General features: G+C 50.0%; 1 protein-coding gene across 1 annotated transcript; it reads left to right on the top strand.

The window, feature by feature from the left end:
- On the top strand, nt 1–24408 carry TRIB2 (tribbles pseudokinase 2). Its single transcript, XM_010989676.3, has 4 exons — nt 1–761; nt 922–1654; nt 6563–6855; nt 21894–24408. Exons 2-4 carry the CDS (start codon nt 1385–1387, stop codon nt 22360–22362), a joined length of 1032 nt encoding a protein of 343 aa, XP_010987978.1. The 5' UTR covers nt 1–761; nt 922–1384; the 3' UTR covers nt 22363–24408.
- Nucleotides 24409–24849: the final 441 nt, after the last annotated feature.

Below are 24849 nucleotides of genomic sequence, written 5' to 3'. Positions count from 1 at the left end.
GTAGAAATATGTCGGTGACATTGAATGGGGAGACCGAGCGGGAGCGAGGCGCGCGCGCGCACACACGGCCCGGCTCGCTCCGAGATCCCCGGCCACGTAAGTAACTATTAATACCGCCTCGCCGAGAGATGCGGGCGTGCTGAGCTCGGGGATTGGCCTCGGGCACCGTCGGCCGTCCCCTTCAATTTTAAATACACATTCCTCTTACCTCCGAGTGGGGGAAGAAAAAAAATAAAAGAAGAAGAAGAAACGCCGTCAATCTTCTCCAAAACAACCCCCGCCTGGCAATTTGGGTTTAGGGTAGGGGGAGTCGGAGTGGTTGCAAATTATTCCAAGGCAAGATCCAGTTATCGAGCGAGAAAGGAACGGCGCGGGTTGACTCGGCTGGGGGTGCAATCCCTTCCAGCGCTGGCAGGACCCCCCGGAAGCTTGCGCCGGGGAAATCGGAGACCATTGATCTACCCTCGTCCCTGCGCGCACTTCTCTCTTTATTCGGAGGACAATCTGGAGCGCGAGCGAGCGGCGACGGCATGAGCCCCTGCTGACCTCCGCCCGGAGGGCCAAGCCCTGGGCTTTGTCGCGGTACCTGCGCCCGGCCCGCAACTCCGTGCCCAGCTTTTGCAGTCTTTTGTTGGCAGCGCTGACCGCTCTAAGTTAAATGCTCCCTTGCTATTTTTTTTTTTTTTTTTTGTCTGTTTGTTTAAATTTTGGAGAGCTCTTGCGATCTTGGAAAAGCCTCAGACGCCATCTACAGTTTAAACGTAGGTAACTACTTTCTCCGGCACCCCCCCCTTCCACGCCCCCCACCCTTTCCACCAAAAAAGGGGGTGCAGCGCGGATTCTGTCTGCGGTGCGGCGCGAGCCGGTACCCGTGCTTATTTCCTTTTTCTTTTTGTTTGGTTTCTAACGCGCTGAGACCAGGCAGCCGCCGTGCGCTCCCCGGAGACTGCACACAAACTACGGCAGGGCTCCTCCGCCCCGTCTGCGATTGGGAAACCTGCGTGGGGATCGCTTCGGGAGACCCGGCGCTGCAGCTCCCCACCTTAGCAATCTGGTTACTCGTCTAGATCCACGTTGGAAAAAGGGAAAGAGAGAGAGAAACTAAAAGTACGAAGATTCAGCAAATCGCTGGCTGCTTTGGGGCAACAAAAGGACCCGAGTTGCTGCCGACCGAGGACCCCCGGGAGCCGGGCTCGGAGCAGACAAGGTGCCCGGCGGCGCCCGTTTGAGGGCTTCTAACTCTTTCTCCACGTAGCCCCCTTCCCGTTCCCTCCCCTCTCGTTCCCTTTTAAAATCCGTGACCCGGAGGCGCCTGCAGCCGCACTCGCCAGCGACTCGTCTCTCCAGCGGGTTTTTTTGTTTGGCGAGTGCGATCCTCACACTCATGAACATACACAGGTCTACCCCCATCACAATAGCAAGATATGGGAGATCGCGGAACAAAACCCAGGATTTCGAAGAGTTGTCGTCTATAAGATCCGCCGAACCCAGCCAGAGTTTCAGCCCGAACCTCGGCTCCCCGAGCCCGCCTGAGACTCCGAACTTGTCGCATTGCGTTTCTTGCATCGGGAAATACTTATTGTTGGAACCTCTGGAGGGAGACCACGTTTTTCGTGCCGTGCATCTGCACAGTGGAGAGGAGCTGGTGTGCAAGGTAAAGAGCCCGGGCTTGGCTTTTGCTTTTTTGTCCTTTAAAAAGCTCCGCGGCCTTTCGGAGGGGGCCTGAGGGGGCGGAAGGTCGCCCAGCCCTGCAGTCGGGGGGGAGGGAGATTCGCGGGGTAATTAGCCTTGGTCTCGTTAAATGGGGTTATTTATTTATTTGTTCATGTTCGACTAGTTGCGAAGTTTTTAGAGCGTTGCAGACAATGGGACGGGCTGCGGCGGGGGCGTTTTGGGGAGAGCCCGCGGCGGGAAGGGCGGCGGGACTGCGCTGGGGCCACGGCCACGCGTGCTCCCGGAGGCTCGTGGAGCGCCTGTGCGCGCCGCGGGGTCGCGCTGCCAGCGGGGGTCTCCCTCGGTCTAGCCCCCTCCCCTGCCAACATCGAGGAGGGAATCCCCCGCTAATTTTAAGGCACTGATGACTGGGTTCCTTTTGCAGCCATTGTTCCTAGCAGCGTGCAGGTGTTGAACCTTTGTTCCGTAAGTGTTCTTTAAAGGAGACACACAAAGGTGTCCCCTCTGGCTGAGCCCAGGGGCCCAGCGCGGGGAAGGAGTTTACAAAGAGCTTTCTTCAGCCCGGAGCCTTGAAAGGAGGGCTGGGGGTGGAAATCAAAGCCGCCGGCGCACCTTTGGGTGTAGGAAATAGTGAATCCTTTGGGTCGTTTGCTCTTGTCTCGGTTTCTTATCTCCAGACCTTCGTGCTTGAAACCCCCTCACCGCCCCCTCCGCACACGCACACCTTTGCTAATGCGGTTTAGAGGTCAGAATTTGGAGCCTCGGGGGTGTTGGGGGGGGATCCACAGTGCTGATCCAGAAATGGGCACTTCAGTTTCCTTTTCGTCTTTGACCCTGAACAGGGACTGGTTTGTGTCTGTGTTGAGTGTGTCTGTGTGTCTTTGTGTGCGTGCGCCCACAGGACTCCGGATTAGGGGATGAGCCGGGGAATAGTTGCAAATAAATAAAATAAATTAATTAATTAAAAATACATACATACATACATACATACATACATACATACATACATACATACATACGGTAGAGCATACCCAGGAATTGGACATAGATCAAGAATTCATTGTCACTTAATTTTAGATTTGCACGCAGTTGGGTTTTTTGGGGGGGGGGGTGCTGGGAGAGGAGGTGGTAAGGAGTGTGGACTCCTGCTGTCTTTGGAATGGGCACTCTGCACAGCTATGCTCCAAATAATGCATCACACTTTCACCATCAACCCCAGACTGCTTTGTGAACTTGCTTTCTTTCATAGACGACTGGAGTATTGCACTGTGAAAAATGGATTTTGTGAAGGTCTCCAAGGTTTTGCAATTGTTCAGTTCAGACCTCAGGGGAGAATCAGAGACTCTGTAAATATTGCTCTCTGCTTGTACTGAGCATTTGATATTTTGCATCTTCTCCAAGTTATTGAGACTCAGAGCAGCTCTTCCCAGTTAACTAAAATTCAGTAGGCTATTCAGAGCCAGACTAAATTCTCAGAAGACCTACAATGTTGTACAATAGGGTAGTCATCCTTTGAAATGAATGAATTCCACAGAACTGCCACTCTCATATGAAATAGCCACAGTCACCCAGCAGTGAGTGTTTTCACTCTTTTTGCTCAACTTCAGTGCCGCATTTTAATATTTTTCAAAGGCTGGAGACGCTTTTAAGTAAAGGAACTCTGCCGCCAAATTCTGCGGGAGCATCTCGCCCGTTATTTCTTTGTTTAAAGGCAGAGGTGACTCTGGCCCCTGCCGTTTCTTTCTCCCTTTAGATTTTTCAAGACATATTTCACTTTGGGTTGACCTTACAGTGTCATTAGTAGACTTGCTCTCTGGCCTGAAACTGTACTTAAATCTGCTGGTTTAGTTATTGTAGAGATTGAATCAGCCCCTCACCAATTACTGTGTGGCTGCAAGTGGATTTAAGTGCAGTATCATTGTTGTGCTTGACAGAGGTCATCCCTTTAAGACAGAGCAGCTTCTGTTTCCCTGCCTTTTTACCAGAGGTGATGTGGGAGGCTTCTTATGCAAGCAATAGTTGTATACATCCCTGGAAGCTCCCAGCGGTTTTATAAGGCTTCTTCTATGAACTACTCTCAAATAGACACTGTGGACCTAGTTTACTGCAAGACTCAGTGCAATCTGCACATAGTATCCAGTTTCTTTTGAAGTCTTGGAATATAGAGTTCCTATCTCCTGCCTCTGTGTTGACCCAAGGAAAAAGTCTGCAAAAACAGATCCAATGCAAAGATGCCATGTACAGAGAACTGTAGAGAATTCTAGAGGACACTATTTTGGAGGAGAGAGACTGGACAGTCATTTAACCCAAATAATCAAGCCTGTTTATTGTCTCCATGTGCCTACTATAATCTAGGCAAACGAAGGAAGGGGGCTTTAGAGGGCTCTTGATTTATCGTTTTCATGGAAATGCTTGTGGCTACTGTGCAGATTGACGTAATTACTATCTTGGCAAAATGGGCATTTTTTTTTTTTTTTTTGCAAATGCTATTAATGATGGCCTAATCTCACTGCCTTATCTGAACTGTCACATTATATAACATGGCTCTAAATTAAACATTAAAAAAAGCAGTCAACCAGGCTTATGGCTTGATTTTGCACTTGAAGGTGATACTTTAAATACCAATCCAAGCCCATAAATGCCTGTTATAGCTACTAATAAAAGTTTGGTTCCTACCCATTTGGGAAAACGTAAGTACTTGCTTTATTTTTCATGCTCTGTCCACCATCTTGGAATTTGATCTCATCTACAAAGGGTAAGGCTACATTTTGAAGCTGCCATGAATATGTTTGATTTTTTTTTCTTTAAATTTCAGTATCCATCCAGTTTTTCAGCAGTGGGATAGGATAATAGACTAAAGGTGCTGAGCAAAAAAAAAAAAAAAATCACCTTTTATTTATTTAAAAAATGCAGCTTGAAACAGGAAGTATGTTATAAATAATCCTAACTCCATGAGCATTGGCGACAGAGCCTGCCGTCTGGTGCTTCAGAACACAACATCCCCGTTATGTAACGCAAAGTATTTACAGTAGCCACTGCAAAGCGTTTATAACTCTGAAATTTTTGAGGCTTTCCTGGGTTTCTGCTGCCTGCAGTCTGGGTGTTAAAGTTGACTCAGGCATTTCAGATTCCAAATTGAACGGACCTCTGAGGTCACTGCTTCCAGGTCATCATTTGACAGTATCAGGGGTGTGATTTGTGGTTTCCGGAGACATTGAAGAATTCATTCTTAAATTCTAGGTTATAGTGGCAGCAGCTTGCCGCCTTCCTGAGATGCTTCATGACGATTCATTCACAACGTTCCTTTGCTTCCTTGCCCAGGGTTAGCACCAGACCTCCTGACATTCTTACTAGCCCTGTTTGACTCACTGATTTTTTTGTTTTTGTTTTTTTGAAGCTAAGAGTGACTTAACTCACGGATTTCAAATGGCAGCCTGGGGCCTGGGATGGGTTTTGGAAAGCCTGTGAATCCCCTGAAAACAAATCCAGCCTCGTGCATGCATTTGAGGATGGGCATTGTCAGCTAAGAAGGGACAGACCTTTAATCAGATTTTCGGGGTAGGGGGGGTCTGGACCCCAAACCGGTCAACAGTGCTGTAAATCAACATCTTCACTTTAGGAAGAGGAGGGAAGCCCAGGGATTCTGAGTGTTTTATCCACCTCATCCAGATTGTTGGTAGCCAAGCCAGGATTAGATGCTCAAATTTGATGACTTCTAGGCCAGTATTTCCCCCCACCACAATGCAAAATGCTGGTCAAGGAGAGTATGTTCTAACTAATGAAAAAGAGATTTAAGAAACTAAATGATGGTGAACGGATAACATTCAGTGCCTTGTTGTTAGAGCAGTCCTGGCCTTGGATGCTCTCAGCACAGCACCCCCACCCCCGCCCCGACTCCTGCAGTCACCGAATAGACTCATCGCACCCACATTCCCAGGCAGATAGTAAAACCACATTCCAAACCCAGAGATTTGTATTCCTGGTGTAGTGGAGGGCTTGAAATGATTGACAGCATTTTCTTATAACCTCAAAAAAATCTCTGCAGTATTAATTCCTCTTAGGTCTGTTTCCAGAAGGTACTGAGGGTGGATTTTCTTTCTAAGGAACCCCACAATGAGGTGGCATTTCACCAGCTAACTTTGATTCATAGAAAAATCATTGCATAACTGATTCATTGAGCTAGATATCTTGGAGAGAAGAGAGAAAGGAGTGTGTCTGCCTTCCTCGTAGGAAGGGCTGAGTCCTTTCCCAGCTCTGCCACTGGGGGCCTGATTTGACATGTTGTCTGAGCTTCAGTGTCCACATCTGTGAAATGAAGGTACTGAATTTGGTAACCTGTAGGCAAAGTCTACATATTTAATCTATGAATTGCTCGCATGTTGTGTATTGCTTATAATCCAACTGTGTAGCACAAAATAGGTTGTATATACTTGTATGGTGTGAGTGTACTGTTTTTTGGGGGGAAGATAAATAAAGTATTGTCTTTGTAGGATGGGATGGATCACTTTCTCTCCGCTTTTTGCCTTAATTCTTCTATAAACAGAAGCATTTGGGATAGAGAGAAAAAATAATCCACCTTACCATCTGGGAATTGTATTACATCTTGCAAAGCACTCTTACCTTCACTTTCTCCTGTAATCCTCCCAACACTGTGAGTCAGGTATCATTTACTCATTTTACACATGAACATTTGGAGGCTCAGAGAGGTCAAGTGACTTATTCATTGCCACACAGCAGGCAGGAGGCAGGTGCTGTGTGACCTGGGTCCAGGTTCAGCATGCCTTCTGCCGTCTCAAAGGCCTGTGTCTGTGGGAGGGGTCCGCGTCCCGCGGTTTGGTGGTATAAGGGGCACCTCTGACTCTTGGTCTTGTTGTGAATCCTGTTCCAGGTGTTTGATATCAGCTGCTACCAGGAGTCCCTGGCCCCCTGCTTTTGCCTGTCTGCCCACAGCAACATCAACCAGATCACCGAAATTATCCTGGGGGAGACCAAAGCCTATGTGTTCTTTGAGCGAAGCTATGGGGACATGCATTCTTTCGTCCGCACCTGCAAGAAGCTGAGGGAGGAGGAGGCGGCCAGACTGTTCTACCAGATCGCCTCGGCAGTGGCCCACTGCCACGACGGGGGGCTGGTGCTGCGGGATCTCAAGCTGCGGAAATTTATCTTTAAGGACGAAGAGAGGTGAGTCTCCTTCCTGTCCAGACCCAGGCACCATTATAGGCTGCTCAGAGCATCTTGCTGGACCTCTGGGGCCTGGCATTTTTTGCTGCCTGCGGTCCAGGTGAGACAGCAGCGCAGAAGGGCTAAGAGAGATGAATACTGCAGTGTTTTAAAGATGTTATCAAATGCTCACAAGTGCCAGGATATTCTGTGACCCGGTAATCATATTTATTTTGGTGCTGTGAGCTCTGAAGGTGGCTGCAAGCCTGTGTGGCATTTTCAGAGTGAATAAGGCAAGATTTTGAAAATCCTGCTTCAGAATGTTCAGCGCCTGGCCTCAGTCATTTATCATTCATTCGTTCATTCATTCATGCATGCATTCACTCATTCCATAGATATTCCCTGAGTCTACTCCTAAGAGTGAATCACAAGTCTCAGTACTATGAAAACCAGGATTAGCTAGTCACCTGACCTAGAAAGACGTGTTACAGGCCCTGCGTGCAGGTATGTATAGGTCAGAGGGGGGCTGGGGGCTGGGATGTCAGTTCTAACGAAGACTTGGAGAATCAAGAAAGGTTTTATAGGAGAGGTGATTTTGGAGCCAAGGCTTGAAAGGTGAGGAGCTTACAGGCCCCGTGAGAAGGACTGGCATTCCAGGTGAAGAAACCACCAGGGTGCATGCTCGGCAGTCAGAAGGTCTCGGTTATTTTAGGACACGGCCAGACAGGATGCTGGGCATCTGGGCCCCATTCATGGCTCTTCCATTAACTCATTACATTCTATTTAGCAGACCCCACGGGGGCTCTGCTTTTTCCTCCAGCTGACTTTGATTGTAAAAACTCTTTCAAGTGACTTTTTTCTTTTTAACAATGTGCTTTGTTAAAGGAGTGGAGGCAACTGATTTATATTCATTGCTGACTATTCCAAGAATGTTCTAGGGGCTCTGGGTACATGATGTCATGGAATGTGTGTGACTGTCTTGGGCATCCTCATCTCCCATGAGGAAAGTACTTAGTGAAGTGGAGGTTCCATTGTCACAAAGCTATTAAGGACCAGCTGAATACAAGGCTGGCGCACATCATTCAGTCACTCAGCAAACATTCCTGGAGTACCTTTTATGTGACTGGCACAGATCTTGCTGTCAAATCTGTCTGTCTTCCAGTTAGTTTGCCATCCATGCCAGTGGCCTGTGATATTTTTAGGCTCCTGCTTCTAGAAGTCTGATGGCATCCAAATGAGAGGAATCTAGTGGTGTGTTCTTTGGTTTTTCCATCTTCGTGGTTTGAGCTAATCGGGCACCAAGTGTCTGGGAAGCATTTTGGGATTAGCACAGGTGAGAGGGCGTGCGGTTACTTAACCCCAATGGATAACATTTATAATCCAGCTGAGTTTGCAAGGTGCAGAGGACCGCTGGATTTCCTGGGTGTTAGTTACTGTTCCATATTTTTACCCATAAAGGAGAATCATATGCATCCACGGTGGCTACTATCTCAGGCTCTGATAGCGGATGGCTTTTACTTTTATTAACAAACTAAAGAAGGTGGGGGGTGCTATTCTAAGATCTAGAGTGTGGGGCCCTGGTTACCTTTCTCTTATTTCAGTCTGGAGTTAAGTTTGACATAGGCAGAAGGGTGTGACCCTTTCTAGAAAGAGCTAGAAAGAGGTATCTCATGTGACTGTGAAACCAGGACACTCCACTGGAGCAAGCATGTCAAAGCGCAATCTTTTTTAACTTCAAAGAGCATTTTCCTCCTGAAAAAGAAAATGTAAGTGACAGGTAGGTAGGAAGCTGGTCATCAGCCATCCTGGCGTGTCTGAACACCTGAGCCCAGGCAGCCCTGCCTCCCAAGGGACCATCGGGGGAAAGAGAGCTCCCCATGTGATCAGGGAGGTGACGGTGACCTTGCTCAAGGTCACACAGCCGGTCTGACAACGGAGCTAGTCTAGAAATCCTATCATTTCCCTCCAGAGCTCTTTCTCTGCCCCAAACCACGCCAAGGTCCCAGGGGACTTGCTTTTCCAAACACGACCAGTGCCTCTGTCTGGGCATCTCTGAGAAGGTTGCTTTTTTTTTTGAGAACATCCTAAATTTTATCAGTAGCTGATAGGACCTTTTTTTTCCCCACCCAGCTATCAACATTTTGTAAAAGATGACTGATGTTTAATAGCCTTCTTTCTTCTCGCTGTTTGGTTTTTAAGCTCTCGACTTCTCACTGCGAGCCTGGTTTTGTCACTCAGCACACTCTGTGTCTCCCAAAAGCCACTGAGTTTCATGCTAGAGTCTCTCTTGGTTGCTCTGCACAGTGGCTTCCCGGTGCATCTCTTCTGCACCTCCCGAGGGGAACAGGAGTCAGGGGCCCTGGACCTGTTTGGGGCTGTGCTGCTGGCAGCCCTCAGTTTTGGTCCTAATCAATAGGCAGTCCAACAGGACTAAAGCTTCCTTCTCTCCTGATGGCATCTAAGTGTGAGAAACAATGGGTTGAATTTGAGAGACTTTAAGAGTTAAACGATGGAGTCTTGTGTCTGTTTTCTGATCCTTGAGGCATTGGTCCTGGGCGGGGGGGGGGGGGGGGGTGGCGTAGAGCATAGGAGAAATTTTTGGAAACACTGCTTTATTAGCTTCACATCACCAGACACCTCTTTTGCACATCAGTCTTCTCCCTCTCAAGGATGTGCTTCTCCATCCTTGCGGAGCTTGAAAGTGATCGAAGGTGAAAGCATTGCGTAGTGAAATTGGCTGTGCCCCACCTGGTCCAGAAAGAGGCCTGCCTTTGCGTTGACTTCTTATGCATAGATTTTCAATTCTGGGCCATCTATAACTTTTGAGTCCATGGCCATCCATGAAAACGTTCTTACTGGAACTGTCAGTTGCCCACAAGTAGCTTTTCAGACATTGTACACAGACGGCACCCAGTGTTCTGTTAGGACCTGGTGCTCTTGTGCCTGCTGCCTCTGTGTTGAGTCTGCAGCAGCTCAGATTCTTCTGCCCCTGTTTTATTTGTTTATGTTTATGTATTTATTCTGTTTTATTGGAACCAGATTCCAATTCTGGCTGTACTACTTATTAGCTACTCGATTAAGTCAGTTAATGCTTCTGAGCTGCAGTTTCCTCTAAGCAGGAATAATAATTGCATCTCTGTAGGGTGGATGTGAGAGTTGGATGATTCTGTGACTCACGGAGCAGGGCAGGCAATCGCTAGTCAACAGCCAGTCCTAGAGTCGCTGATCAAGTAGCACCGTCCTGGGGAGCAGTTCCCAGGGCTCTGGAGGTTCACGGAGAAGGTGGCAGCCATTTCCGTGAAGAGTCGAGCCCTGGTGATGTAAGGGTTCAGCTTTAAGTCACATCCTCCTTGCTTTTTTGTTTAATTATAATCACTGGATCCGTGTTAAGAGGGAGACTGGCAGGTCAAGTGCATGGCGTGTGGAACTGCAGCGCAGAAGGGCCAGAAGAGGGACAAGAAGGTCAACAAGATGTACAAAAGGGAAGGCGACCAGAAGTACAGGCAGGGAGTGTGGGATCCGCCCCACCAGGCCTGGACCGTCCACTGCGCTTCTGCCCCTGCCGGGAAGTTTCTGCAGGGCAGAGCCTCCGTCATATCTGTGTTTTGAGGAAGTTAAACCCCTCCCAGAGTTGAAGTCACTTTGGACACACCTTTTGCATCCACAGTTCCTGTAGTAAAATCTGAGATGTTCTGTGCGAGTAGGAGGGGCTCCCGTGGATGGGGGCCCTGGATCTGAGAAAAGTCAGTGCCCAAATCCCCAAAGGGTGTGCCCATGCCCTCCAGCGCCACTCGTGCTGCCCTGGGTAGCCGTCTGCCAGGCAGCCTGTGCCTTGAGGCACCAGGCTTCAGTCCCAGCCTCTAAGGGACAAGGCGGGTTACTCCCGTGGGGAGTCGCTTGCTGTCTGGATTCCACTCTGGCCTCTTGCACTTCTTCACGAACTTAATTTTGACAAGTTACCTAACCTCTTCTGCCCCGGTGCCTCATCATAACAAGAAGGCTTCCCTCATGAAATTAAATGAATTAACTGCAGTGAACCTGATGCTTGGCGCACAGTCAGCCACCAGCATGTGCTTGCCCCTGCTGTTTTCAGCCTCCTCTGCACTTGGTGTCTGGCCCTCCTGGTGACACAGGGCCAGCATGTTGAGTCAGACGTGAAGCGCTCTGGACGCCGGTGCGAGCTGGCGCTGCAGGGGGGCCACCTAAAGAAAGCGGGGGGCATCGTTCCCACCACCATCCTTGTTTACCAGCTGGATTCCTCCTTCCCTTTAGGACCAGGCTCCTGGCCACCTGACCCCCCTCTCTTTCATGCCCCCAAGCACAGTTCAGTGCTGACATTTCTTGGCACAGAAATACCCATGTGAACGGAGAAGACTGCTTCTGTGTGTGTTTCTTCTTCGGTTAGAAGATCTGTATCTCTTGATGTCACAGGTTTCATTTCCTCTGCTTTGTGGAAGCCAGTCAGTGCCCGCTTCTGCAGGAGGGAAGCCGGGACCCTTGGGAGGAACCCCGTGGCCCGGGCTCGGGACCTGCAAGCTCCCTGTCGGGTGCAGGCCTTTCCCTCCCACACTAAGAAGTGCGGAGGGCAGGCGCTGGAGCCCTGGAGCCCAGACTCCGCTTTCTTTTATTAATAGCCATTCAGGTTAAGCTGTAGGCTCGTCATACTTTAGGAAAACACCTTACCTTTTTGCTTCTAAGGAGACAGGGCTCCTGGGATTCTCTTATTTATGTTGATGACTTTTATTCACCTCAGACACTGCCCATCCTTAGAGAAAGCTCCCCTCCCCCCAGCCTTCTTCCCAGGATGTGTGGGTGACCTGCCCACCCTCCACCCCAACACTTGCACTCTGCCCCCACTCTGTTCTTATGTTCCGTGTGCATCTTGAGTCTGTCTTCATCTGCTGGACCGGGAGCTCCTGGGGGGCAGAGGCTGTGCCGTGTGTGCTATTCCCAGAACATGGTGGTCACTGAATAGATGAAAATCTCTTCTCTTGAGTTGGGGAAGCTCAGATTGGAGTCTAATGGAGCGGGAGAGGCAGGGAAAGTGCTGATACATTGATCATCTGTGTCATGGCTCAGAATGGGAGCCCGGAAAGACCAGCCCTTAGGAATCCCCCACGGAGGCACCTTTTTAAAGAGAACTGTTCTCAAAGTTCCGCATCGAGGAACACATGTCCCATCATTCCCATTTGATTTAGTGATTTATGCAAAAGTGACATTTATTTAAGACACCATTTTATTTATGAAGGGCTTCAAGTCACCATTAGGGGCGAACTTCCTCAAAATTCTGTGCTTAGAAATAGACGAAATAGTAGGTGTTCCTTTTTTTTTTTTTAATTGAATTATAGTTGATTCACTATGCTGTACACCAGAACCTAACACAACATTATGAATCATTAATAGTGGGTTTTCTTCAGCAGGATTTCTGGCTAGCCTGTTTACTGTTTGGGCTTACTCTGTTAGCTGATGGGATAGACTGCCCCCAGACGCTGGGCAGATGAGGTGAGAGTTTTGAGTCCTCTGCTTAACCATTTGACCTTGGCCTGCCTTCTCTGACGTGGGTTGGAGATAATGAACTTAAAAGTATCCAGTGCACAGCCTGGCACCCTGCAGGGACTTAGAAAGAATAGCTGTCATGACTGCCCTCGGGCAGCATCTGAGGCTTTGAGCTTCATACCCCAACAATCTAGAAATTCGTGTATTTGCTTAACAAATGTTTGTGGAGGACCCAGTATGTGCCTGGCACTATTCTAGGTGCTGGAGGTACTCCACTGGCATATGAAACAGAAACCCTGCTCTCATGGGACTTACATTTTAGTGAAACTGTATCTCGGGTCCACCATACCAGACCCTGTTCTAACTACAACATTTAAATTAACTGCTTTAATCCTAAGCAGTCACTACATTTAAATAGAGAAATTTAAACCCAATAAGTGAGGGACTGCTACTGTTATCACCATTTTACAGATGAAGAAACTGAAGCTCAGGGTCTTACAGTGAATCAGCAGCAGACCTGCGGGTGGTACCCAGGAGACCTGGCTCCCGAGCTTAGATCTTCAAATGCTTTGTTAGCTCCAGGAAGTTGCCACCAAGTAAAAGCCCACCCTTGGGCTCAACCTGTAGAAAGAACTTTCTGGTGCAGTTAGGCAACCACGAGGACCTGGCCGACTGGGGTCTGGGTGAAGCCCGGTGGTCAGATTTCTCTGAGCAGTCATGGCGGACGTAGACTGGGCTACCAGGTACCCAACCCGAAGGGCAATCCTGCTGTATCCTGTTGTTCCATTTTATGGAGTGAGCTTTGTTTCCTCTGCAGAACTATAAGCCGAGATCCTTTTAACTTTCTGTCCCTGATGCCTCGCACAGGACCCAGCATTGTAAGCGCTCAGTGTATGTATGACAGTTGACTCAGTGAGTGATGAATAGACCCATATGTCCTGAAGGCATAAATGTTGTAAGAAAAATCCCCTAAATATATTGATAGCAGAAGTCAGTGGTTGGAAACACACTTTAATGTCTCTTACCCAGCCGTCTTTGGAATTTCTCTAAACCATGGACTAGAATCCAGCCTATTTGAAATTTCTTTGGGTTCTAGACATTGCGGTTCTTAAGCACAGTTGTACCTAGATGCCCTGAGCGCTTGGCAGCAAGTTGGAGCTGCGGGCGTCTTAGCCCTGGGAATCACACCATCTCACAAACATTTGTTAAGCACCGGGGGTGCAAGAATCAATACCAGAGAGCCCTCGCCTAATGGAAGACGCAGTGCAATGGTTATTGCTAACACCGTGTCACAGAAGAAGGGTGTGCGTTAGAGAGCTGTCTGGAAGCAGGAAGAGGGTATCCCCACGATGGAGTGGGGTGTAGAGAATGCCTGCATCAGGCAGGAGATGGGCTTCTTCACAGGGCTGTTCCGAGTGACGTGGGAGGGAAGGGGAGGGGGTCCAGAAAGTGCGAGCAGTGTGTGGGGAGGGCGGGCACTGTGCGGGGACAGAGACGGGGCCGAGGAGGGGAGCAGAGGTCTAGGGCCTTGGCTTCCTGTCTGAGACCTTGACCTTGACCTGAAGTTCAGGACGATCCAGTGAAGGCTTTGTTCTAGACGGTGCAGGGACAGGGTCAGGCTGGGATTCTGGAAGTGTGTGTGAAGGATGGACTGGGGATGGATATCGGTTTCTGAATGCTGGGGCTGAACCAGGACCCCGGCAGTGGGACTGAGGCGGGGAGGGGTAAGGGGGGATTTAAACCCAATTCTTTTATGTTAACAGATACAGAAATCCAGAAGGGAAGTTCCTTCCTCAAAGTGCAAAAACATATTATTGACACGGCCAAGATCAGAACCCAGCTCTGACCTCCTGAACTGGTTCAGTATGTGCCGAGGCCACCTGGGCGAGCCCCTGTTCAGAGCTCTGCCAAGTGGGGCACCCCTGTCTGGCCCAGTGTGTGGAACAACTGCTTACAGAGCTCCTGGGGGCAGCGAGGTTGGAGGGATGGCCCGGCTCCTACCCCGCCCATGGGGCATGGGTAGAAATGTTCTGGGCATCAAGTCAGTCTATGCAGCAAGGTGCGGGCAGCCCCTCAGGGTGCGCCTGGCTCTCCCTGGAAGGATCAGGGCTGAGTGGGCCCTCGGGGCAGCGCCGTCCAGTGTGGAGCGGAGGTGATTGTTTGCAGAAGCTTTTCTGAGAGGCTGAATGGATGGATTTGGGGTCTGGGGATCATCGGGGATCCAGGTCTAAATGCAGGGGAGCTAGAGGTGGATGGAGTATTGATAAGGAGTCTGGAGCTTCATTGCCTCCCTTAGTTTCCCGGGTCTGTTTATGGAGATGGGAGGCAGGCTGCATGTGTGGGAGGTCCTCCCAAGTGGGCAGAAGGCCTCGTAGGTGGAACGACTTCCCCGTTCCGACCATGGCCCTGGTGAGGGGGGCACGGACGTGCACCTGCCCTCACGGCCAGGCAACCGGTGCCGGGAAACACCAGGGTGCTGGAGTCGGCTTGCGTCTCTCATCCCAGCTGTGCTGCTTCCAAGCCAGCAACTTCAAGCTGCGTTTTCTCATGCATCAAACCTGTGCAGGAACCCCCGCCTCCCAGACTGTGGGTGGTGTAAGGCAGTGAGAGGACACACCGCCCTGTAGAACTAACCAGCCCTCCCCTGTGTCCCCCCACCAGCCCTGAAGTGGTTCCCTCACTGCTTTACCTGCTGCTCTCTAGTCAATTTGTGAGCAGCGTGACCTCTGTGTTGGGTCTGTTCCTTGAATCTACAGGACCTGGCGCATCGTGGCTCTCCGAGGTGACTGTTGGAAAATCTATGCAGACAGGAAACAGAATTAAAGGTGTGAGGATTTATTGGGCAGTTAGCAGCCGGTGGAGTCCCAGTGGTGGCTGCCCGGTCAGCATGATGCAGCCCCTGATGCTGGGATGGTCCTTCCTCGGGCCCTCCCCAGCAGTAGCCCAGCTGGGACACTTGCTGGACAAGCGGACTGGCAGCCAAGGTAGCTTTGCTGTAGCGGACAAAGCAAGGCCAGACCTGGCTGCAGCTGCCCTTTCTCGCTAGACCCCTTGCCTGCTTGGGTCCACCCCGTGGGATAGTCTTCAGAGACTTCAAATTCCACTGACCTCAGGCCACCCGACTTCCCGTCCAGACCAAGCCCACTTCTTCTGGCTGAACTCCCAGCCTGGCCCCTCCCTGGCCCACCCTGTCCTGATCTCTTCCTGCTGAGAGACCAGGGTGGGGTTTGAGATTTAAAAGCAAAACATGATTAGCTTGTGTATGCAATGTCTCCCATTTTGGACAGAGCACCGAATGTGGAGGTGGAAAGCCTGGGTTTACATCCCAGCTCTGCCACTAACTGGCCAGGTGGCCTTGGACTCATTACATCTGCTTTCTGCACCTCAGTTTCTCCACCTAGAAAATGGGCAGGACCACCCACCAGCATCTACCTCATGAACTATAGCAATTAGATCATGTATGTGTTGGTTTTATATGTGATCTGGCGCTGAATAAACCTGGGACCATATTTGTCTCCATAAACCCAAGATCTTCCTTTAACAGTTCCTCTGTCTTTGACACCAAGTGAATCAGTGATGTGATGCAGGATGCATTTGGGGATGACACATCAGAATCCTCCTGATGTGGGTCAGAGCTCGGTTTTTTCAGTTACTCTGTGTATGACCTAAAATGTGTATTCTCTGTGCCTCAGTTTCCTTATTTTTTAGGAAGGTTGCACATATCAGAACATTTTCCTTTCCGTTTTGTTATGAGAAACAGTGACGTAGAATGAAAAAAATCCCAGCATTTCGTAGATGTTTCATTTATGGCCGTTGTTCCTATAATTACCACATTAACGTCAGGACGTTACATGGGAAGTGTCGCAGTCCCTAAAGCGTAAGAGTTAAAGAAAACGTAAGACAGGGAAATTTGAAGCTAGAAGAGCCCTTTCAGGCCATTGGTTCCCATTTTACAGAAGGGAAACTGAGGCTAAAAGAGCCTGTGGTCACACCACTCGGTTCACTCAGCGGCCCATAGAGAGCCACTCAAGCCTCTGCCGAGAGTGAGCAGGACCTGGGGTCCCGGCTCTCAAGGCGGTGTGGCTGCTCTGTCGGGGCGGGGAGTGGAAGGGCATCCTGCTGGTTCTGGCCTCCTCATCGGGCTCGGATCCGATGGCAGGAGGCCTGGCACTGGGCTCAGCCTGCACCTGGGCACAGGCTGCCCCTGTGTCAGCCTTGTTCATTCAGAGGCTGAAAGCAAAGCAGGCCGCTCCCTGCCTGTGCCAGGGACAGGTTACAGAACACATGCCGGGGTGCAGCTTGCCGGCCAAATCAACCCTGCCCAGGCCTCGTGGCTCTGAGCTCTCTCCTCCAAGAAGCGGCAGGAGATCACCACTGTCATTCACAGCTTTTTGCTGACGCAAACCTCTACCGTCCTCCCTTGTCACGTTCAGGAATCTCTCTCCTTCATGTGCTGTCTCTAGTCCTACCACCTCCAGGAAGCCCATCTTGACTACCTTAGTCCAGACCGAATAAAGTGAGCAGGAGTGAGCCGGTGCTCATTTGGAGGAAGAACATTCTAGGCAGGGGCCGGAAACAGAACAAAACAAAAACAAGTGCAAATGACCCAGGAAGGAACCGGGCCCAGAATCCACGTCCATTTCAGTCTGCCTGAGGCTTGTCCATCTGTCTCCCTGTGCAGGCTTCGGGGTTGAATGTGAGAGCCTTATCTTAATAGTCAGATCAATTGGAGTTTCCTCCGTTTTTGCAGGTTTACTATGCCAGGCTCTCTGTGCTAGCGTTGTTTCACATAATCTTCACAGAAAGCAAGCGGAAGGGCGTGACTTGGGTCTGTGCGTAGTTTAAATGCCCGAGTGATCAGCGGGACATTTGAATTACTATGGCTGCCGATGCTTCTGTCGATTTTTATGAAAACCGATTCCCCTGCCTGGAAATTCCTGATCCCGGCACCTCAGAAGCTGAAAGCCGGTTCCTTCATTTCCTCCCCTTCTGACACAAGCCGGTGCTCCGCCAGGCACTCCCCACACACAGTCCTGGGAAGGGAGGGCCAGGCTCCACCCCCAGGGGAGAAGCGGAGCCCCAGAGACCTTCCCAGGGCCCCGCGGTTGTGGAGCACGTCCGGCCCCCGACGTGTGTGCACCCCGGAAGGTCCTCGTTTAAAGACGTAATCCAGACCTCGTGCCTCCAGCCTGGCCTGGGAGTGATGTAAACAAGTTCAGGATGTTCCCAGAGGGAGGCGAGGTCAGAAGATGCCTGGAGCGCGGCATTTCCTCCCCATCCTTTTCTAGGCTTCTCTCCCCCTGCCCCCATCGCCTGCTTGGGAGGTGTGGGCGCCTGAGCACAAGGGCAGGCTGCTGCCCCAGGGGCCAGCTCCCTGGCGCTCCAGCTCAGCTCACAGCCCAGAGACAGGTGCGGCCTTGGCCTTCCATTAGCCTTTCCGTGTACCTGAGCTGCCTACCCTCTCTGAGCGTTAGGCTCAGTGTCTACGTCCAGGAATAACCACTCTTGCCTTGGAAGTTGAATTTAAAATTTTAAAAAGGAAATGTATGTGGACGCTTGGTGGGTGCTTTAGTCCGTAGGTGGTGTTGGATGCTTGGTGCTTGGTGATTGTCAAACTGAAATTTGAACCCAGGCCTCTGACGTCAAGACCCCGAGCTGGACTGGTCCCTGCGTGACGGCTCTGCCGCAGCAGACACTGGACCCGGAGGGACCAGCAGACCCAGCCCCTGCCCCGGGAGCTCAGCTTCTGACAGGAGGAGGATGTAGCGGCAGGTGGGTCAGCTTAGGGGCAGCCCAGGTCAGCAGCACGTGGACGGCTTTATTTTTAATTCTCATTCGCAGATTCATTAGGTATTTACCGAGCCGCTGAGTCCTTGTCTTGACTTGAAGGAGAAGAGAGGTGAACTCAGGTGAAGGGGGTTCATTGACGAGATAAGGACCTTGTCCGTTTTCTAAAGCCCTTGCCTACGATCTGAGAAGGGCTCCGGAAGAGGGATGGGATGACAGTGGGGTCCCTGCTGCGTGTGGGTGGGAGGGAGTGACGGCAACTGGGTGAAGGAGAAAGTCAGAATCCAGGATTATGACCTGGAAGGGGACAGGAATGAAAAAGGGACTTTAGACTTGACTTACCACGAAGAGCTAGAGGCGGTGAAGTCTGTTCCCAGAAAGGACTGAGCCAGGAGCGAAGTCCCTGTAATCACATCTCCCTCCCGCCCCCACCCTGACAGGTACCTGAGGTTTGGCCGTTTACAAAGCCTGCCCTCCCAGGAGCCTTCACCTGCCCTCCACTTAATCGCGGCCAGGTACCCAGAGCAGGGCCGGATTTCTTTAAAGGCGAGCACACAGACGCTCCGAGGGGTCAGCAGTGTGCCTGGCCCTTTCGCTCTTGGATTGCGCGTCCGCCCTACGCCGGGTCCTGGTCTGGGTGCCGGAGGTGCGGCAGGACACGCAGGCGGTGTTCTTGACACCCAAAGTGACCTCGGGCACCTGCCCACGAGCCCCTGGAGGTGGGAATGAGGCGATGACCCTGCAATGACCACCAGCATAAGATATAGTAGATTTAAACGCACAAGTGTGTAAATGCAAACGCATAGTGTCCAGCGGTGAGGAGGGTGGTGCGGAATTCTGGGGTGGGCGAGGGTGCTACTTTATGTAGGAGGGTCGGACTACGTCCCTTTAATCAAGGGCATCTAGGCAGAGACCTGAAAAGAGTGAGCGAGCGCTAGCTGCGGGGACTGCGAGCTGCACGTGTCTGGGAGGACATTCCCAGCGGGGGGACCTGAGCAGAGGCCCCAGGAAGGACCTGACTGGTTAGCGTCTGTGAGGAGCAGTGCGGAGGCTGGACGGGGGCGGGGCAGGAGAGGGCGGCGCCGCTGAAGATGCGGTCATCCTGCAGCTCGGCAAGACAGTCGCCCCCAATTGGATGAGCTGAGACATTACCGGGGGCAGGGGGGTTGGCAGAGAAACCCAGCCCTGAACCTGAATCGTCTGATTCCAAGTCTCATGCTTCTTTCCCTGGACCATTGCCCCTTGTCCCACAGATGCAATGGCTTATTATTATTATTATTATTTAATTATTATTATTATTATTATCCCCATTGCTGTAATTATTCCCATAGCTGCTCCGCTGCCAAGACTTGAACTTTGGAGCCGAGGAGTCTGGCTGCTCCGGAGTGTGCTGCTGGTGAGGGCAGGGCGAGGGGAGCTGTGGAGAGAACCCACGTGTGCCTGTGGTGTGCGCCCCCTCCCCTCCCCACCTTGGGTCAGCTCCGCCTGCCACCTGAGATTAGGAAAAGCAGGAGGAGGAAGAGATTTGTGTTTAATCCGCTCAATTCCAGATTAGCACATCTAGACCTTCCTATTTTTATAGATCATTACTCTGGGGGAGAAGGGCGTGTACACTCTAGATTATAACAGAATGTGGGGGAGCAAGTAAAAAAGATACGTTGCTGTATACTGCAGAATCCCAGAATGTTAAAACTGGCAGAGACTTTAAGGCGATCTTGTCCAGATGGATGCACAGCTGTGTGCGTGTACTTAATGCTGCCGAACTGTACACTTACAAATGGTTAAAATGGTACATTATATCTTATGTATACTGTACCACAATGAGAAATATTGAAAAAAAAAAAGACAACCTTGTTCAACTTGTTCCACTTGAAGGCTGAGAACAGAGAGGTTAAGTGACTCACCCAGAGCCACACAGCAAGTAAGAGATGGAATCTGCTCTCCTAGCTCTTAGCCCTGCACCTTTTCCAGTGATCACAATGATTTCTTGCGCATTGATGGAAATTGGGAGAGGGAAGTAGTCACCCTGGGTCTTTGAAACTCCTGTAATCCAAATACGGGATCTTAGAATCAGCCCAGGTTTCATCAGACCTGTTGCTCTAGAGAGCTCCCAGCAACACTCCTTTGATTAACTTGAACCTCACCTCCTTTCTGTGGCTCTCTGAGTAGCCGTGGTGACCGCCCTGAAGGCTAAGACCTGCAGTTGGAGAAAAAGAAACAGCAGTGGACGGAGCTGAGTCACAAGCTCTGATTTAGGACTAAAGCCTCATCGTGGTCTCTGAGCACTTTTCTGTTCTCTGCTCGCCTGAGCTTCCTCACGCCTCAGAGCAACAGGGTAGATGCTTTGATGTGCACTTTTGAGAGGAAGGAACCAACTGATAGGAATGACACTGACCTTGCAGGACCTGGGAGTCACTATCTGTGTGGTCCTAGCCCCCCAACTTCAGCCCCTCCTCCCTGTCCCCTGTCACCTTCACGCCACAGTGTGCTGGAATGGGATTACCTTAGTTACAGCCTGAGAACTAGGGAACTTTTCAGTGGCGGTGTTCTGGCCTGGAGACGGGGAGGAGGATGTCAGTTTTAAGCACTGAGATGTAGTAATGCCTAATTTCCTACTCAAAAAAGGCAGGGCAGGGACACAAGAATTTTCAGGAGGCCCCCGGGCTAAGGAGGGAACGCCAGGCTAGGAGCTTGGGGCGCTGAGCACTTACTTGTCTTACAGTCAGTGATTCTATCAAGCCCTTCTGTGCAAAGATGAGTGCTAGGTTCCAGGGACTGAGTTTAATGCAGGATTTCTCCACCTCTGTTCTTCCCCATCATACCCAGAAGAGTCCTTCATCCCTGTGGACCAGCTCAGTGGTCCTTAAATGGTGGGGGGAAGATTCACCCACACACCTGTGCGCCCACGTGAGACATCACATATGTGCTGACACAGGTGGAAGATACGGGTAACCAAAGTCACAGAAGTACCAGGTCAAGGACCACATCCTGGGAGTTTGATGGACAGGATGGGAGGCAAATGCAACAGGAAATCTCGAAAAGAGGATGGGATTGGAAAGAAGATGAGGATGCTGAACTTGGAAGGACTAGGTGATGGGATACACGCCAATCCAACATTCCCTGGCTCTGCCTGAGTCCTCAGAGAGGCAGTTTGGTGTAGTGGAAGGAGCAACAGGGTTGACTCAGGAAGATGTGGGGTCAGGTTTTCCCTCTTTCCCAACTAGAAGTTACTCAGACTCTCTGAGCCTCCATGTCCTCATCTGTAAAATGGGATAGTGAAATCCTCCCAGTCTAACAGAAGGACGGTGGTGAAGTGAGAATACAGCTGAGCAAAGGGTCCTTCCTCCTGTGTTGTGCTGTGTTAGCTACAAGATTGCCAGAAGTTGTGGGCAGGCTTCCATGAGCTTCCCAGCTGGTTGGATCTGAGTTCAAAATCTTGTGGCTCCCTGTCATTACCTAGCTGTGACTTTGAGCATATTATTTAATCTCTATTCACTAAGACGGGCTAAGAATAATGCTATCTGTGGTCTGCTTCCTTGCTGAAGTTTTGGGTCTCCCAGTAGATGGTAAGTTTCATGCAGAGCCTTTGCAGGTCTTGTTCAGTCCTGGGTCCCAGCCCTGGAATAGGGTCTGGCACCTAGAAAGCAATGTGCGGCTGGTCCAGTGAAAGAGTGAAGAGTCATTGGAAACAGCAGAGCGGGAGCTGTGATGTAACCGTGGGATTCCTGGGTCTCGGTGCACCCCCGGGAGCTCATGTTTGCCTCCCTTTCTTGCAGGACCCGGGTCAAGCTGGAGAGCCTGGAGGACGCCTACATCCTGCGGGGAGATGACGACTCGCTCTCCGACAAGCACGGCTGCCCGGCGTACGTCAGCCCGGAGATCCTGAACACCAGCGGCAGCTACTCCGGCAAAGCGGCCGACGTGTGGAGCCTGGGAGTGATGCTGTACACCATGTTGGTCGGGCGGTACCCTTTCCATGACATTGAGCCCAGTTCCCTCTTCAGCAAGATCCGGCGCGGCCAGTTCAACATTCCAGAGACTCTGTCGCCCAAGGCCAAGTGCCTCATCCGAAGCATCCTGCGGCGAGAGCCCTCCGAGCGGCTGACCTCGCAGGAGATTCTGGACCATCCTTGGTTTTCTACAGATTTTAGCGTCTCGAATTCAGGATATGGTGCTAAGGAAGCGTCTGATCAGCTGGTGCCGGATGTCAACATGGAGGAGAACTTGGACCCTTTCTTTAACTGAGCTCACGCCGCGCAGAGACTGAGCAGGTACCAGGACCGAGAGAGGAGAGCGGAGAGGCGTTCTTCCAGGGAACACAGATCGGTCGCCCGGCTTGGCAGCCAGAAAGACCCTGACACTCACAAGCTTCTTGGTTCAAAGAAGGAAAATGGTCCAGGAGCTGACTGAACATGTAGCAGGGGGTGGGGGCGTGAGGGACGTGGGATGGGGGCAGGCTCTGGGGTCCTGCCGGGTGGGCAGGTGCCCCCGGATCTCCTCTTGCCTGGCATAGTGACCGGAGACCACCCCTGTCGGTTGGGCTGCTTCCGCCTACCCCACTTTTCATTTTGTTCCAAAATAGTTGCAGATCCTGATAGAATCAAAACTCTCTGCCTCAAACATACATCTTGGCATCGCACTGTTAGCATCTAACTTCTTGTCATGAATTCAGGGAAGGTACAATTGGCCAAGGGTTTTTGTTTTTGTTTTTGTTTTTGTTTTTGTTTTTTTGTTTTCCTTTTGAAACAAGCCAGCCACCTATCTATCGGATAATTCATGGGGTTCATTTAAAAAAAAAAAATTCGGTGCACACAGACTGACATGAAACCTGGGTGCTAAACTAAAAGAAAATAAAAGTCCAGTTTGTGTCTCTTAATTGCGCTCTTCAACTCATTTCTTCTAAAGAAACTATTTAAGATCCTGGTCAGGAAATGACATGTTAATGCTTTGTTCCCTGAAGGTGGAAAAAAAAAAATCTGTCCTTTAACCCACTATTCTGTTTTGTGTCAGTTGGTTTCTGGCAGGAAGCTATTAGAAGTCAAACTTCCAGATGCATTACTGCTGTCATAGTTTAAAGACAGAGGGAAAAAAAGGAAGAAGAAAGGAAACGGGAAATTCAGCTTACATTTTTTCAGTGGTTGTTTGAACGATGGGGGCTGCGTTACAGGCACTCCTCTTGGCTGAGGAGAGTGATGGTGTGAGAAACCGGAAGCTCTTTGCAGTCTGAAGCTGGTACTGATCGCAACTAAACATTTCGTCTTGGTTCTGTTGGAAACTAGTGAAACGAAGCAGGTTGTCCCGCGTGTATAAAATACAGGGCAGCTATTTAGTTTTCTGTACGGAGTATGATTCTTTTTGGCTTGGAAGGCCCTCTGGTTTGGACAGAAACCCTCAGCAGAGACGAATGAAAAAGAAAATTAAGCTGAAAGCGAGGATGATATAAATAAAAACAGCTCTCTATCCCAATACGCACCTTTGTATTTTCAAGAACTCTTCTATTTATTAAGGAAAATGTCACATTGTGATGTATTAAGCCAGTACTTCAATTACGGGTTGACTTGGGATAATATGTTACATGCTGTAGTTAACATTTATATATATATATTTTTTTTCCTTGTTTGAGTATTCCTGTCCCTGAAATAACCTTTTATTTGGCTTTTCTAGCTAGCTTTATTTGATTTCGAGTGGCAAATGTTGGGTTGGTTTTTTTTCTTTATTATTATTATTATTATGGCTTTTCTATCGCTGTATGATACAGAACTCTTCTCCATCAATGTTTGTGTTTCCAGTACCTCAGTTGTTAGGTTTTTACTGCCTGTATGCGTTTTGTGAAACGGTCATGTTTCTGGGTAGGTGACACGTGGACTCTAGTATGTAAATGTTACTTGAATCTGTGCTTCATTATAGTACGTGGCATGTCTGTGCAGACCTTGGATGCTTTATGCCTATTTAGCAGGAGCCCCGCCTCGCGTTCCCAGGAGGGCGGCTTAACCGTTCGTTCACCGTCAGGAGACAAGGAGGCCATGGATTGGCTCTCGATTCTATTTTGATGATGGAAGATGAAAAGGAGAGAGGATTTTTTTTTTTTTTTTTTTTACATGCTGAAGATGGTGCTGAGTCAAGAAGGACCTGTTTTTCTTCCCTCTCCCTTATTTTTTAAGTGCCCTGTAGGAGGAAGGATTGGTGACATGCATGGTGGGAATCTGTGGCCTCTGGTGCTTTGTCCTGTATTTGGTTTAATGTTTTTGTCCTAATCTCTTCAATCAATAAAATTGTGCAAATTTAACTAAACGTCTGGGGTCTGACAATCGATGATTTTCTCTCTGCCGTCTGAGGTTGGAGGTCACCTCACACTGGCCGGGAACTCAGACGTTCTCTGAGGTCTTCACTATGACTCTATACAAAGCAAAGCCGCCTTCCACCGTGTTTGGGCACATGCTGGCCAGTTAAGATGTAATAGCTCACTGAATGGATCGTCACCACCACCTTCGAACTGTGAATTATATTCGTATTACAGATTAGGAAATCAGCCTAGAAAGTTGCATAACGTGTTCGATGTGAAACCACCCTTAAGTGATAGAGTCAGGAGTGGACCCCAAGTCTGTACTCTTTCTATCACATGAGAGCCCAGAGGTTCTCAGGGCGAATGTAATAATAGCTCTAGGGGAGCAAGGCTTGCCTAGGACTCAAGTAATCAAGGAGTCCATGCGATTCCCCAGGAAAAGCATTATC

The sequence above is a fragment of the Camelus dromedarius genome, chromosome 15, assembly GCF_036321535.1.
Source record: "Camelus dromedarius isolate mCamDro1 chromosome 15, mCamDro1.pat, whole genome shotgun sequence".
NCBI classification, from domain to species: Eukaryota; Metazoa; Chordata; class Mammalia; order Artiodactyla; family Camelidae; genus Camelus; species Camelus dromedarius.
Note: the sequence above shows the minus strand (reverse complement) of the source record. Positions and strands in the feature narration are given on the sequence as shown.